The following is a 16,065-nucleotide window of genomic DNA, read 5'->3' as shown; positions in this document are numbered from 1 at the left end:
AAGGGGAAATATGACCAGCATTTTTGTAAGCCTTGTTTGAATGGGATCAGCTGAAATAGTACACTCTGTTTTAATGATTTTTAACTGAAGAGAGTAAGCAGCTCTGCAGCTCCAGTTCTGGATTCAGTCCAGGCGTGAAGCCCTGAGAATGATGTGGTTTCAGGGGCCTGAATGCAGAAGACATGCAAGTAGGCATGTACACAGAAGAGACAAATGGCAGTGAGAGAGGAGATGTACAGCCTGATCTGGGCTCTTTGCCAATTAATATGGAAAACTTGTTCTGTGGCATTTCCTATGCAAATGCAAAGAGTGCTTTGAAAGTCTGGGCTTTTTTTTTATCAGCTGCAGGTGCCAGACACGCAGAACAATTTTACTTAGGAGCTTTATTCCTTAAGTTATTAATGGGAAGCTGGTGTCTGTTAAGTAAAATCACATTTTAGCAAATTATTTTGCATTAAATAGTAGTGGGGCTGTGTCATGGTCCAGTTACCAAGAAAGATTTAAAAAATTGGATGAGTACTTATAATTTTTTCCTAAATTCCTGGTATTGATTTGCCTGTATTAGATGTGCAGACCTGCCCTTTACCTCACTATCACACCGACAGCCACCCGGGTTGTGTGTGAATAGAAAAACTGTCTATCTTATAGAAACCTCATGAATCTTCCAGGGGAAAAAAAAAAAAAAGTGGATGAGGTAAACTTGGCTTGGATATTGTCTTAAAGCTCCCCTGTAGTGTGTGGTAGCTGAGCTGGTTTGGAGTTGAGAAGGGTTTGTAAGTGCTGTGGAAATGTTTGTCTCTCAGCTGCAAACTGAGGGACCAGGAATGCCCACTGGAGTTAATAAGGCTGGAAGTGGGAGGTGCAGGCACAGAAAGTTCATCTGTTTATTTCTGCTTCTGGGTGACAGATTTCAGAGCAAGATGGTGGTTTCTGGCTGCTAAATTACAAGTCTTCTTGAACAAACCAAGTGACACCAAGGTCCTTTGACTGAGCCCAGAGTGCATCTTTGGAGATTTTCAAAAGGCTGTTTAGTCACAACTGTGCAATGGCAGAACAAAATGCAATGCCTGTGACTTCTAATGACTGGCATTGCAAATAATCCTCCTTAGGCAACAATCATCCACAAACTGCTAGCACAGGGAATTCTTAACTACAGAGGATTTATAGTTCTGTGTCAGAAATATATGTCTAACTGAAACTTTCAAGAAATTTAAAGCAGATGCTCCTTCTCAGGGATTATGGCCTCTTCTCAAAGGTCTTCCATCTTAAACTGGTGCATCTCCATCTCTGGGTGAGACTATTTGAGTGTTCTCCCAAGTAAAATTTGTGGGGTTTTATTTTCTTCCATGGATGAAGCATTTCTAGAATTTTTATGATCAACCAGGTAGGAAATGCTTCAGTGTGGAATTTTTCTGAGAGGGTAATTGCATTGCATTACATTATAAGCACATTCCAAAAAAGACCAAGAAGCAGGTTTAGCATTACTCTCTGAAAAGAATAAATTTTCTCAGTAGTTGCAATGAGCTATTTGAGATTTTGACATTTCCTGATTTGGTATTTAGTGTCAGCTTTAGAAATTAGAATGCACCAAAAGAAACTGGTCAGGGGAGAACTACTAGTGGAGCTTTTATGTTTTTTAAGATAAATGAAGATTAAAAAGGCCAATAAATAAATAATACAGAGAAGCACCTTCTGTTCTGGAAGGGTGAGGGTTACTAAAGTTTATTCCTCAATCTTCAAACTAATTTATGCCAGTCTGAGCAAACACACTTTTAAAGCTTTGAAACAATTAAAAAAACCCCCAAACCAAAACACAATCACGACTGTGTACAGTCCATTAATATTGAGGATAGTAAATTTCTTAGAAATATCAGGAAAATAACATTTTAAACTTTTATATACAGAAAAACACACTGCTACTGCAGAGCCCTCAGGCACCCTTGATGGCAATTAAAAAGGCCATTCTTTTTCAAGCATGGACCTTTCTCCACAACAGCTCCACCACCAAACTCCCACCGAGCACTGCGCACACACTCGCATCAAGAACTTGTCAGAAGATCAAAAGGGTAACACACCATCCCTTCATCCAAAACACACTGCAAGCAATATGTTAATGTGTGCATGCTCCCACCATGAACAGATGCACAGATCCTTAGTTTCCTAGGTGGTTGCTCAGCAATGCTGATAGGTCCAGTTTCCTGCCCAGGAGAGTTATTTTTCTAGGAATGTGAATTTAGGAAGACGAAAAGAGCAATCTCAACTTAGAAAACACATTACCAAATTAAGAATTTTTTTCTGAAATAATTTTATTCTGACTCCAATATTTAGAAGGCCTGCAGGAATAGAGCAGAATTAAGGGCCTCACATGATCTCATACAGATCATTTTGCCCTTTCCAGCTCCCATGTACACAAGGGAAGCATGTGAGATTTCAAGTCAGAGAGCTGCACTGCTAACACAAAAGCCTGCAAGGACTTGGTGAAACCCTTGCCTTTAGATTATGCCAATAATCCAGGTGGGAATAAAAGTTTGCCACTCAGAACTGCCCACTCTGCCAAAATGCTTTAGGATTCAGATTTCACTTCTTTCTGCCAAAATTCAAATGGGCATAAATTACTGACTCAGTGAGGAGACTGAGAAAAGCTATTCTAGTTTAATAACCTGATTATGAAGAGTTTCTGCATGTAGGTTTTGTTTTAATGGCTCAATACAGAAAACTGTCAATGTTTTTTGGATAATATGGATTAACTTGATATAAGAGTCTAGCCCACTGGGAACTATGGCAAGAAAGACTCATCTGACCTGAATTCCTTTAGAAGATATCTTTCCTTAACAACTCCTCAAGTGTACACCGTGCTACTGATTCTATGCTATAGGGGAAAAAAAAATCCTTGTTTTACCTCCTATCTACTCCAATCTTCCACAGCTCTCAGCAGCAAACTTCTCTTAGGGTCCTGTGTAAGTACCTGATATTTCCATTTAACAGAAGCTGCACAGTTGAATTACTTGTTCATAGTGTCACAAGACAAAAATGGGAGATCCCCTCTGGGGAATTTCCTGTCCTTGAAAAACAGCAAAGCAGGAAAATAACTCCATGGCCCCTTCCTTCCTAATTGAGACTGATTCCCTGAAATATTTCAGGAAAATAATGTATTCATAAATGTTCCTTGTTCCATTTGCTCTTTCTAGAGAATTTATTCTCTCTTTTGCAAGAAGTTCCCATTCAAAGTCTGTATGGTACATGTCTCTGCAGTACCCAGGGCTGCAATTTCTTTAACTCATCCTGCTAGAGGACACTTAGTACACGCTTCTTATTTTATTAATCTTATGCTTGATGTAATTCAAGAGTACTTCCTTGTAACCCTTGACAGAAGATTGCCTCAACATGGAAAATAAATGGTGGGAAAGCTTTTTTATCCATCCATCCATCTCTTGCATGTTCCCTGCCTAAACTTCTTTGTGCAACAGCGGTGAGTGGCAGCACTCGTGAGCATGAGCAGACATGAGTTTGTATATTCTTCCGGTGAGATCAAGCATTCAAAAGACCTGGGTTTCCCCTGCTTTGAGAATTTGCCTCTCTAAGGCAGGGTTGTGCCAAATTTAACATTTGAAACTCATGTTTAAACATTACAGTAAGGATAACTTTTAGAAATACAAATGCATGAGATGCAGGGTTTGGGGGCTTGAAAAGAAAAAGGTTGCCTTTTGGGGTAGTTTAGTTTCTCAGTGTGCACTTTTCTTATAAGCTGAACCTTCACAACAATAAGGCTTCATAATTAGCTTTTATACACAAAGTTTAGCCTAGAACACAGATTTTAATAAAAAGGTTGAGTGTTTAAAAACTCACAGTAAATTTTCAAAAGTTGGCAACATTGTCAAAAACTTGAATTGATCATCCAAAATCAGAATCATGCAGTAAATTCTTCACTTTAGTCACCTCGTGGGGAGAAAGAAGAAAGAGTGTCTGCCCACCATGTTGCAACAATGTGAGCCTCAGGATGGTTTTTTTTTTTGTCCAGAGTCAGAAGTTGCCCAGAATATGTCTGTGCAGCTTTCAGGCAGAGAAGGGGCACTTGCTGGACTTGACTTGTTTTGCTTGTAATATAAATACCTGTTTGATTTGTTTTATTTTTCTTGTTTTTCAGCAACAGTTGGCCAAAAATATAAAATTTGGGCAGCCTCCACAAATGACAGTTTCTGCAAGGACGATGGGGGAAGCAAATGCCAGTACAGAAGATGATGCATTGCTCAGCAGCCCCATGGAGACTGAGACCCAGCAGGACACAGTGATCTCAGACTGCAGTAATAAAGTAAGCACTTCACACTGACGTGTCCGTGGCACTGGAGCAGCACTAAAGCAGCAAAGTTCACTGAGGTGTAGCAGATGTTTCCAGTGAGGCGTAGCAGATGTTTCCAGCCAGGCATAGCAGAGCTCAGTGGGCTGTTTTACATGGGAGGGATCTCTCAGCTGGTGCTTCTTGGCCTGGTGGGAAGCGTGCTCCTGGCATCCTGAGCCAGGTCACACAGAATTACTGGTTTGAGTGTTTGCTCTGGGCTTCCAGCAGCGCAGACATTACTTCCAGTCTTGCTAGAACACAGGAATTTTTTCTAATACAGAAAACATTTTAAAATATGGACTTCCCAGCAAGGATAGTTGCTCACAGCATCAAATACCAAAAAGGAAAATTGTTTCAAAATGAGAGGTGTGTGAATTCTAAGCCTGTAAAATCCTAGGTCTTAGAGTAAGTACACATATTTCTCAAGGATGGGAGCCAAAGGTTGAGAGGGGGTAGAAGCATTTTGAATGGTTCCTAAAATAAAACTTCCAATATAATTAAAATAATTGTTCAAATTATTCATGGACATTTTGATGCTGTGGCCTTTAGGTGTCTTTTTCACATGGTGAGTGAGGAAAGGTCTCTGGAAAGGCAAGACTGGCTGAGTGTGTTGCTGTAATGGCAGAAGGGAGTACAGTGACAACCTTCCATGCCAGGAGGCTGGCTTTGTGCCTGGGCACCCTTGGGGAAAGATCCAGCACCCAGAATGTACCCATGGCCTTTAGGATCCTGGGGCACCAGGGCATGAGCCTGCACTCATGTTCACTCACACTAGTGCTGGCTCTGTGAAAGGCTGAGGCAGTGAGGGTCCTGTGCAATCCATCCCTGTGTTCAGCCAAACACACTGAAGGGACATTTATGGCTGAGCTGGCCCAAATTCTTCATCAGTCTTTAAGGGACAACATAGCTCCTCTGTGACCACCTCCTTTCATGGTTGTGGCTCAGTCTGCCAGGGAGTCAGGCATTTGGGTGGGACCTGCACACTCACACCTCTCCCGTGGAGATCTGGAAAGATAAAAATCAAACCAAATTAAAGTATATAATTTTTGCCTAACAAGTATTCCTTCTGGTGTGATCAGGTAAGGTGAATCAAGAGCATCCCCAGTGTCTCAGAGTGTGTAGTGGGACTCTGGACAGGCTTTGGCAATGCACTGTCTCTACCCTGCTGCTAGGAGAGTCTATGTTTGAGCAGATTCTCTGCAGACAGCCTTCTTCCTGGGTCCTGCAGGACACCCTAGTGTCACCTGCTGACTTCCTGCTCAAAGGATACAATAATTCAAGCACTAAAAACCTGCTAGAGTATTTTCTGTGCAACACAGAGGGAGAAATTCAGTTCTTACCAGCTACTCTTTAAAATATTATGTTTTGACAACAAAATTAACACTCCTTCGCACAATTCTTTTTCCAAATACCGAAGGAGCATCTATCCCTACTCAGAGGCAGTTGTAGACACAAACAAACCAATTTTCCATGGATAGTGTCAGCCAGAGCATTCAGTACTTTCCTTTTGTTTCTGCACACTACTAATTACCTGTGTTACCAGAGAATTCTCGTGCATGGCAGCTTCCCTGGTTTCTGCTCTTGTCTCATCTGCTGGCCTTGTAACTCCTTGGCATGTGTGTCTGCTTAGGTCTTGGGGGATGGGGTGGCTTCTGTCAAAAATTGGTGACCAGGACCACATAGATCTGCTCTGCTTTGTGCAGGTTTCCTCTGGTGCTCTGTGACTTCTGATATTCCCAACTGAGTAACGTGGATTGGTGGCAAGAGATCTGGGTTCAATTTAATCTGTAGTTGTGAAGCTGAGCTTTTAGCCTTGATATTAACAATCATGTGGTTGGGATCATGGGATCCCAACACACATTAGGTTGTGAAGTAATACTGTGATAGAATGATTAAAACCAGTATTTCTGGGTGTGATGAGTGCTGCTTCAAGCCCTGTGCCTTGAGAATTCCTCACCATGATGGCTTGGAGAGGAACAGTAGCTAAAGAGTCCTAGTTCTCCAGGCTTCCATGGCTCTGGGGGACTCTTGGCTCTCTAAAAAGACTCATCAAGAGCATGGAGTTGAAACTCCTTGCAGCACAGGTAATGCCTGAACAGGCTAGTATCTTTTTTCCTTATATGTAAGTCGGGAGAAAATAAAATCATTAAGACCTGATCAAAATCCTACAAGGCTGTGCTCTTCCTTTTGTTTTGGAAACTGATTATCTTGTGTGGAAGAAGGAAGCCTGAGTGTTTTGCCTTTTGTAGTGCTATATAGGCAGCAGTGATTCAAGGAGCAGTGAAGACAAGCTCAGAGCATTACCTATCCAAGAATTACTTATCCATTGGTCCTAAAGAGATAGGAAAGAGGGAAAAATCCTATCCTAACATACATGATTTCATAAGACCTTTTTCCCATTTTAATACTTGTTTGTGGTAATCTTTTCTAGTGCACTGACACTCCAGATTTCTTGAGAAAAATGAATTTCCTTGGAACAGGATATGAAATGGAAGAAAAGGTAAAAAAAACTTTCATACTTGGTTTGCACCGAGCTACATTCTAATTTTAGATATTAGAAGCCTAACAGTTTCTAATGTTTTTATGCCTTGTTTGACTGCTCATCCAATATTTTGTGACTGCTGTGCAGTTTTGGAGCTAGCAGTAACTAAGACTGAGAAATCTTAAGAGTTGATTGTAGGAAACAGCAGAACCCAGTCTCTGCCAGTCTTGCAGCATTCCTCTATTTGATGTATTAATCACAGAGTCTTAATTTTCATAAGTACTTTTAATACTTTGTTATGCCTGCATGTAATTCAATAAGCATATGCAAAATGTTCCCTCAGCTTTTAAGTAATTGGTTCCCTGATTAGCATATGTTTAACCTCAGAAGATTACAGAGCTGTCTTGAAAACAATGTATGTGATTTCTTTCCTTACAGAAGATGTTTTTCCCCCTTTTTTTTTTCTCTGTCTTTTTCCATTTGTGTTATGCCAAATTTCCCCAAGTCTTGGGATGATAGCTTGATGACTTATGGAAGACACAGATGACAGGCTCATTCTTACATGCCTAGACATACAGTTCCCCTATTTATTCAAAAAAGAGTCTCACTGAATCCCTCTGCTTGTATTTGCACTTTCTGAACCCAAGTATTTGAAGGGCAAGAGAAATCAAGCACCCATCAAAGCCAGTGTTGTCTTACTTTAGTATTTTGCTGTTAGGAGCTGTCTTGGACACTTCCACATGACTCTGGAGAGAAGGTTTTCCACAGGCAGTGTGCCAGTCAGAGATCCAATGCTGCAGTCATCTCCCATGCAGAGAGTACAGCTCTGTAGCTGCTCTGTTATGAAGCTTAGATAAGTCAATCTGATTTGCTTCTGCCTGAAGTGTATAATCTAAATTATTTAAAGATGCAGATCTTTTTTCTCAGTAAGCAAACTTTAAAATGTCCCAGTGTTTGATGTTGCTTAAAACCCTGCCTGCGCCTTTCCCATTCCCAAGAAGTTCAGAGTGGAGTTAAACTGGGAATAAACTTCAATAGAATGGTCTAAGTAATTTTTGTGTCAAAACTATAAAAATGTGTAGTACTGAAAATGGGAAAATATTAGAACTGCAACTTTCATGTCCAAAGTTTGTAATTTGTATAAGGGAAAGCCAGGGTTTCTAATTTTTTTCTGCTAATAATGCCTTTGATTCAAACCTGCAAAGATGTGTGTATGTGTGTAATTTATTTATTTATTTATTTATTTATTTATTTATTTATTTATTTATTTAATGGACAAACAGCTTAATAATGGTTTCTTGTGTTTGTGATACAAACAGGTCACTCCAATGAAGTCAGCTCGGCCAAAAAGACAGTTTTCCTGTTCTGGCACAATAGAAACAATCAATTTGGATTCAGTTCCACAGGCTCTTGCTCGTCTAGACAACAGTGCAGCTAAGCACAAACTGTCAGTGAAGCCAAAAAAGCAGAGGATGTCAAGACAGCACAAGAGATTGACAAAGGTATTAAATGACTGGCCAAACAGTGAGTGGAGGGAGATCACTTTTGAAACTGGGTACAAAATAACCATAAATGAGTGTACCAGGATCTATAGGCAGAGGACTTAGGATCTGATTAATGCTGCTATTTACCTGAAACCTTAGCTGGAGAGAAGATGCAAAGAAGTTTTCAAATTGCCAGTTGATACAACTACTACTTAATCCTGAAATTCTTCCACTAGGATTTTACATTAAGAGAGTTTTCTGATTCTAGTTTTTCTAGTAAAAACTTTAGGTCATAGAGGCCTGAAGATATGTGCTGCTGTTAATGCTGCTCTGATATAGGCAATCAGATGGAGCAAAATTTGGTTGGGAAAAAAAAGATTCTCAGATTCTCTAAATTAGGCATGGATTCTGACAGGGGTAATATCTTATAAGAAGGAATAAGACTTAAGCAATGTAGCTCTTGCAACAGCTATAGAGAGAAATATAAAGTTGTGGCTTTGTACACTTACTGCACATCTGTTTTGATTTTTATCCTGACATCTTATTCGTTCCTGTAAATGGGACAAGAGTATTCAACTACACAGGGCTCAGGAGAGGCTGCTTCCCTTTCTTCTGCACCACTCTACTTGCATTTATCACTTTTGTAATGAAGAAATTAAATTTAAACCTCTTGTTTATACAATGGTTAAGTGGAGCCAAAGGATGGCTCAAAAAATGATAACTGGACAGGACACTAGCTGAGCTGTTTTCCTAAAGGGAAGCACTCTTCAGGTACAGAACAGAGCAGTATTCCTAGGCTGTTCTATCTATCTATGTTCCCACAGTTCCTACAACAGTCTCAGCACAGCTAATGAGGAAGATATCCTGGCTCAGGATTTGTGAAAAGAAAGCAAATTGTGTTTCCCTGAGGAGTGTTCTTTCCTGGCTAGCATTGCAGAGCTTTTCTCTGCAGGCAACAGCTCTGTCTCTGCAAGTATCAAATTTGAAATTAAAGAACTGGCAAAACAATGCCCCTAAGCAGGCATTAATTATTTCAGGCCTAAAGGATGGAGTTCTAAGTAGCAGAAGAAGAATGGGCATATGAAACTCATGATCTGTTCCTTGGGCTTCTGCAAATTTGAAATGGCAGGTCTCAATCAATGTACACCAAATGGTGATTCAATATTTGGCATTATACTGCTATCACTCTTGGGATGATTTCTTGCTTTTAAAGGCTATTGTCCAAATAGGGGAGAAACATGGGATCTGTGATGATGTAACCCATGACTTGGGGTGGGGTATGTTGGCTCATCTAAATCACTGCTTAAATTGGGGTTTTTTTACATTTGCAATTCTTGGTTCACTGTGAAGGATAACAAGCCAACAGGCAATGTTCAGTAACTCCAAATTTGTCTCCAATTTTAGGGATCACAAAGTTTAACAATAACAGAATTTGAGCCAGAGGACCTGGAAACTCAGCTGTATGAGGACATATACCCAGGTTTTAATGGACGCTTCACAGCAGACAAGCTAATCCAGGACAGAGATGAGCAGAAGCAGCTTCAGCTGGCAGAGGAAAAAAGAATTGAAGATCACTGGGGTATCCTTGAAGCTGAAAGGATAAGACAGATTGTAGAAATGGAAGAACAAAGAGAAATGGAAGAAAAAAGGTGCCAAGAACTTGAGGAGATGAGAAAAGAACAGGAAAAAATACCCCGTGAAGAAGAGAGGAGGCAATACCTCCTTGATGAAGAGACATTGAAAATAGAAGAGCAAACATGCCATAAAGACGAAAGAAGACTGATGAAGGCTGAAAAAAGGCAAGAGCTGGAGGAGCAGATGCAGAAGGAGTTGGAGGAACAACAAAGACAAAACCTTGAGGAGAAGAGGCACTGGGAAGTGGAGGAACAACAGAGAAGAGAGTTAGAGGAGCAGAAGCTCAAGGAACAGCAGGAACAGACACAAGAGCTGGAGGTGCAGAAGCTCAAGGAACAGCAGGAACAGACACAAGAGCTGGAGGTGCAGAAGCTCAAGGAACAGGAGGAACAACAGAGACGAGAGTTGGAGGAGCAGAAGCTCAAGGAACAGCAAGAACAGAGACAAGAACTGGAGGTGCAAAAGCTCAAGGAACGGGAGGAACAACAGAGACGAGAGTTGGAGGAGCAGAAGCTCAAGGAACAGGAAGAGCATCAGAGACAAGAGCTGGAAGTACAAAAGCTCAAGGAGCAAAAAGAGCATCAGAGACGAGAGCTGGACGGGCAGCGACACCAGCAAAGGGAGGAACAGCAGAGACTAAAGCAGGAGGAAGAGAAGAACCAGGAACAGCGGGAGCAACAGAGACAAAAGCTGGAGGAGCAGAAACACCAGGAACAGAGGGAGCAACAGAGACGAGAGCTGGAGGAGCAGAAGCACCAGGAACAGGAAGAGCAGAGACATCAGGAACTGGAGGAGGAGAAGCATCAGGAATGGGAAGAGCAGAAGCACAAGGACCTGAAGGAGAAACAGAGACAAGAGTTGGAGGAGCAAAAGAGGCTAGAACTGAAAGAATTAAAGCAACAAAGGACTGAAAAAGACAGTCAAAAAGAAGAAGAAAGAAACTGGCTGGAGGAAAAAACAGAGCTCAAGAAAGAAAATAAGGAAGAAATACAGCAACAAGAACTAGAAGAGAAAGAGCTTGAAGAAGTTGAAATAAAACTAAACCAGGAGAAAGAGCCCGAGAGCCTCAAACAAGAGAAGAAACAGGATGAACAAAGACAGCATTTGAAGGAGAAAGAAAAGACAGAGAAGGAACAACCCCAGCAAGTGACAGATAAGAAAAAGAAACGGGAAGAGCAGAGGAAACACAAACTCACAAAACAAATGCACATGGAAAGTTCAGACTGTGTACTACAAGATGAAATGAAGCAGCAAAAGGAACAAAATGGGCATGAGCAGAAGGTAGACAGAGAAGGACAAAATCTTCAGCCAAAACAAGAAAAATCCTTGGAACAGCCACAGGAAAAAGATCAGTTGTGTTCTGCTGGAGGGGCTGCTAGGCATCCAGCAGAGGAGAAGTTCCAAGAAGGATCAAGTTTCCAAAAAGCCAGACAGCCAGAAAAGGGGACTAAAACAGCAGAAGAAATACTAGCCCAGAAACTGAAAAAAGAAGTTGAGGCTCAGGAGCAAAAACGCATAGGGGAAGAGCTTCGGTGGCAAGAGGTAGATGAAAGACAAATGGCATCCAGACCCTTCACATTTCAAGTGTCTTCTGGAGACAAACAGATCATATTTCAGAAAGTAAATCTGAGTCCTGTCATGCCCATCAAAGGAGCAGGACTCTCTTCTCCATCTGTCAAAGACTGCAGGGTGCACACTATCAGTAAGGGCTCTCATTCCCTCCCATCATCTGTGTGTGTGCCCCACACAGCTATTTTGGTTACTGGAGCACAGCTGTGTGGCACAGCAGTGAACTTGAACCAGATTAAGGACACGGCTTGCAAATCATTACTTGGCTTAACAGAAGAGAGGAAAAATGTGGATATTCCCTCTCCAGAGAAGTCCGAGAGAAAAAAACAGGATCCCAAACCCAGCAGCAGTAAAATGAAACACTCCCAAGAGGCATTGAACAACCAGGCTGTACTGGCTGAGTGGGCCTCTATCCGCTCCAGAATCCTAAAGAATGCAGAAAACAACAAATATAATGAGAGAGACCGAGTAACTGCCTGCAGGCACAGTGATGACTGGACACCCCGAGGACGCGGTGCTCCCCACGGCAACTTGAGGAAAACCCTCTCTGCCAATGCAAAGTTCTCCATAACACCAGCATGGCAGAAATTTTCAGACGTTTCAAAAACCAATTCAGAGGCTGAGAATGTAAATGTGACAAAAGGCAATGAAACAGTAGCTGTGGGGAGAACCACTGGCTCATCTGCTGATTCAAAGGAGGATGTGGTTTCCGCTGTTAAGGATAACTTAACTGAAAAGCCTAAAGAGAAAATGGAAACCCACAGGGAAGTGACAGACAACACTGAAGGCTGTAAATTTGCAAAAGATCTTCCGTCATTCCTTGTTCCAAGTTTTCCACATTCTATGGGGAAGGAATTACCCCAGCCAGAACTTCCCAATGCTCTGGAAAATCAGCAGAGTAACAGCACAAAAAAAGCAGATAAACCACCACCAAATGGAGAAGAAAATGTTTCTCCTTTTGGGATAAAGTTGAGAAGGACAAACTACTCTTTACGTTTTCATTATGATCAACAGGCAGAGCAAAAGAAAAAGAAAAGATACAGTGCAGGAGACAGTTTTGATGGCGTGCCTGACCCAATTACCTCAACAGAAGGTGAGAAAGAATCCTCTGTTTTCACTTCACAAGAAAGTACCTCTCCTGGCACTGGGAGAGCAAACATCCCTGGTAATTTAAAAGAGTCTTCAGTTACTGTGGTGGAGTTTTCAGCACCTGTGGGCACACCAGTGGTCCCACCAGCCACTGGCCAGAATGCTCTACCTGCTCATGAGAAACCAGCATGCAAGTCACTGGTCCCACAGAAACCTGCTTTAGCTCCAAAGCCCACCAGCCAGACCCCACCATCATCTCCTCCCTCCAAAATGAACAGATCAAACCTATCTGAAATGCTGGGGCAAAGGGTGGCTAAAGCTGAATCAGACGGTGGCTGGAGAAAAGAGGACAAAGCAAATGCAGCCCAACCCGTACCATCCAATGACTACAAAAATGAAGAGGAAGAAGTCAAAGAAAAGAAGTCATTTTTCCCATCTCTGAGTATTCCATGGAGAGAAAAAAATGACAAAAAGCCTGAGCCATTGAAGAAAGGTATGTATTTCTCAAAGCAAATTTAGCTGTTATCTACATTTCCAACATGAGATACTGGAGGTCCAGAGGAAGACATTTGGTCTTAAGTTATAATTTTTACCTGGCATATTACTTGTGGAGGACTGTCACTGTGCTTAGGGTTGTCTGAATGAGTGGGAATTCCCATGTCCACAATTTAATTCAGAAGCCCATAAATTCATTGTGACCAGTGCAAATTACTTAACAAAATTGATTTCTAGGAGGTAACTGTGTGTGTGTGTGTGTGTGTGTGTGTGTGTGTGTGTGTGCTTTTCCTTGGCAGAGATGTTATCTCTGCCTCTAGTGAGTCAGGTGATGGACTCCGTGGTCCATGGATAATGGTGTCATCAGAACAGATGGTGTAATTTTTAAAATCTACATTCTGTTGCTTCTCTTTTTAAGGAAATGCTATCTTAAAAAAAATTAAGATGTAGGTCCCCTTATCATGAGCAAATTCTTTATTTAAACAATACAGCTGGGCACAGCAGTCCGTGTTTCAGAGGCAGCCTTCAGTGATGGAAACAATTAGAGTAGCCATAATGTCTCCTCAGAAGAGAGTTGAAAGCCCCTGTGTCCTGAAATGGTATTTTGTACGAGAGAAAATTACCCTTTCAGAGTAAGGAGCTCAAAAAACCAAGGCAGGAATTCAGCATTTCATTGGGAAATCCCAATTTTTTTCATTCCTGAATTTTTCAAGCATCAGGACACTTCTAAAACAGTATCTCAGTGGAACTGCTGACTTTTTATTTCTTTTTTTCACACACACACACACACACACACACACACACACACACACACACACAAAAAAAACCAAAAAAAAAAAAAAAAAAAAAAAGATAAATTTGGACAGCTGGGTGAGTGTGTTGAATTAGGTCTTATTCCTGAGGCATAAAATCTTTTCCAGGATTTGTTGTGCAGTCGGCAAAGGTCTGTGACTGACATGGCATTCAATGGGCTTAGCTCCAGAATTTTCACAAGGTAGTTGTAGGGGTTTTCTCAAGACAAGAGATGTGCATTACTCAATCAATTCTTGTCATGTTTTCTTTCAGAAAAGCCTGTTCTTCAGAGCAGGCACTCTGTAGATGGCTCTAAATTGTTGGAAAAAGTTGAGACTTCACAACCACTTTGGATTACATTAGCACTGCAAAAGCAAAAGGGATTTCGTGAGCAGCAAGCTACGAGGGAAGAGAGAAGACAAGCCAGAGAGGCAAAGCAAGCAGAGAAACTGGCTAAAGAAAATGTAAGCAATCTTCAGAAACCTGCCCATTAGAAATGCTGACACCATAATTATAACTGTTAGCTAACTTTGTTATGTGGGAGTATTTTTTTTTTATGTTTGGCAAGACTTCATAAAAGCTAAAATGACAGCAAGTAAAAAGTATTCTGAAAGTCTGGAGTTATCTCTTGCAAAACTGAGACCTCTGGGAGAAAATACAGTGCAATAGTTTGTCCATTTAATGTAAACTCCCAGGATATCAGGTGGTAGTTAATGACAGTCATAAGCAGAACTACTGTGCAGGGGATGGAACAGGAAAATTGTGTGCAGAGTGGCTCTTTCAGAGCTTACGTGAGATGTTAACCTTTAATGCTTAGGGAATAACAGCTGGAAAATGCAATTATAGGTAAATATTAGTGAGTCTGAATTTATTTTTATTGCAGCATGTACTATTTGGGTAAAATGCAGATGAACAAAAGAAGTGAACAATCGTGATACATCCAAAGACCTAAAGCAGGCACTGAATTCAATCACTTCTTTCCTGTTCTCCAAATAGCTTTTTACTCTCCATGGCTTTTTATTAGTAAGGGGAGCATTTCTGCTTGCAGTACCAAAGTGACACTGCACAAAACAGTGATGTTCTATATACGTATCAAAGATGGCAAAAAGGCAGAGTGTGTGGATAACTAAATACATTTTGCTGCTTGTTATGAGAACCAAATTTCTGATGGATACATGCATAACCTGAGACATAGACAACTGATGGAAGAAAACAGCAGTGGGTGTGAAGATGCTGACAGATGTACACTATGTTTCAGTGCTGTATTTAACAGGGAGGGCTGGCTCAAGCTCTTCAGTGCTTTGCTGAAATGACAACATGACAAATTAAACTGTGTGGTGGGTTTTTTAGAGTCTTAATAACTGTTGGTTTTAGAAGTGAATCTTTGCCGGAAAGGACAGGCGATGAATGAAAGCATCAAATGTGTCATCTCTAACTTGTAGCCATTACATGACAGACTTTCTCATTTAGCAGTTTTCCTTCTCTGTTCTAGGCTGCTGTAAGTAATCAGTCAGATAACAAAAGTAGCAGCAGCAAAACAAGCACACTGCAGAAATCTACAACTCAAGAAGGAGAGAAGAAAATTGAGACTGCTGTGTCAAGACTAGAAAGAAGGGAGCACCTAAAAAAGTCAAACACCCTTCCAACTTCTGTGACAGGTACAGTTGAGAGATTCAGATTCACTCTAGGAATAAGGCGCTTCAGAAATGGTATTGCATGTGTTTTTGAGAAAGTGATACACTACTCATATACTACTGCTGGAATTACAAATGCATTCCACAGAATTACACAACTTATTCCCATCTCATGTGCTGACCATTATGATGGAAATACATAATTTTAACAAACTTCTACCAGTCTTAACCAGGTTATTAAGGCTGCACTGCTGCATTTCCTTAGAATAGCCCCTGTTCAAGTTAACTAAATTAGGCTGTCTCCCCAAGCCATATCCAACAGTATTTTTGGAACATGACTAATGCACATTAGAGGGATCTGATTTACCGTAAATTGCAACTGCAGTACTGTTTTGCCTTTGGGTTGGGGGATAGCACAGACAGGGAATGATATTTAACTTGTACAAAGAGTATTTGTGCAGGAAATGAAGCATGTTGTGTTCTCACACCTCCCAGTTTGTCAAGGAGAAATATTCACCCCCCCAATACTGGAAATAAGTATTCTCATTG

The 16,065-nt window shown here is 41.1% G+C and overlaps 1 protein-coding gene across 3 annotated transcripts in view; it reads left to right on the top strand.

Moving 5' to 3' along the window:
* CRACD (capping protein inhibiting regulator of actin dynamics) overlaps positions 1-16,065 on the top strand; it is a 69,088-nt gene that overhangs the window by 47,953 nt on the left and 5,070 nt on the right. For all 3 annotated transcript variants that reach the window (XM_050973516.1, XM_030239371.2, XM_018926352.3), the window contains exons 3-8: positions 4,145-4,309; positions 6,768-6,836; positions 8,138-8,320; positions 9,707-13,088; positions 14,156-14,346; positions 15,375-15,540. In XM_050973516.1, coding sequence (XP_050829473.1) covers positions 4,145-4,309; positions 6,768-6,836; positions 8,138-8,320; positions 9,707-13,088; positions 14,156-14,346; positions 15,375-15,540 — 4,156 coding nt within the window. The remainder of the gene's footprint in view (positions 1-4,144; positions 4,310-6,767; positions 6,837-8,137; positions 8,321-9,706; positions 13,089-14,155; positions 14,347-15,374; positions 15,541-16,065) is intronic.

The sequence above is a fragment of the Serinus canaria genome, chromosome 4 (assembly GCF_022539315.1).
Source record: "Serinus canaria isolate serCan28SL12 chromosome 4, serCan2020, whole genome shotgun sequence".
NCBI lineage: Eukaryota > Metazoa > Chordata > Aves > Passeriformes > Fringillidae > Serinus > Serinus canaria.
The sequence above is the reverse complement of the archived record's forward strand: the minus strand, read 5'-3'. Positions and strand labels throughout refer to the sequence as shown.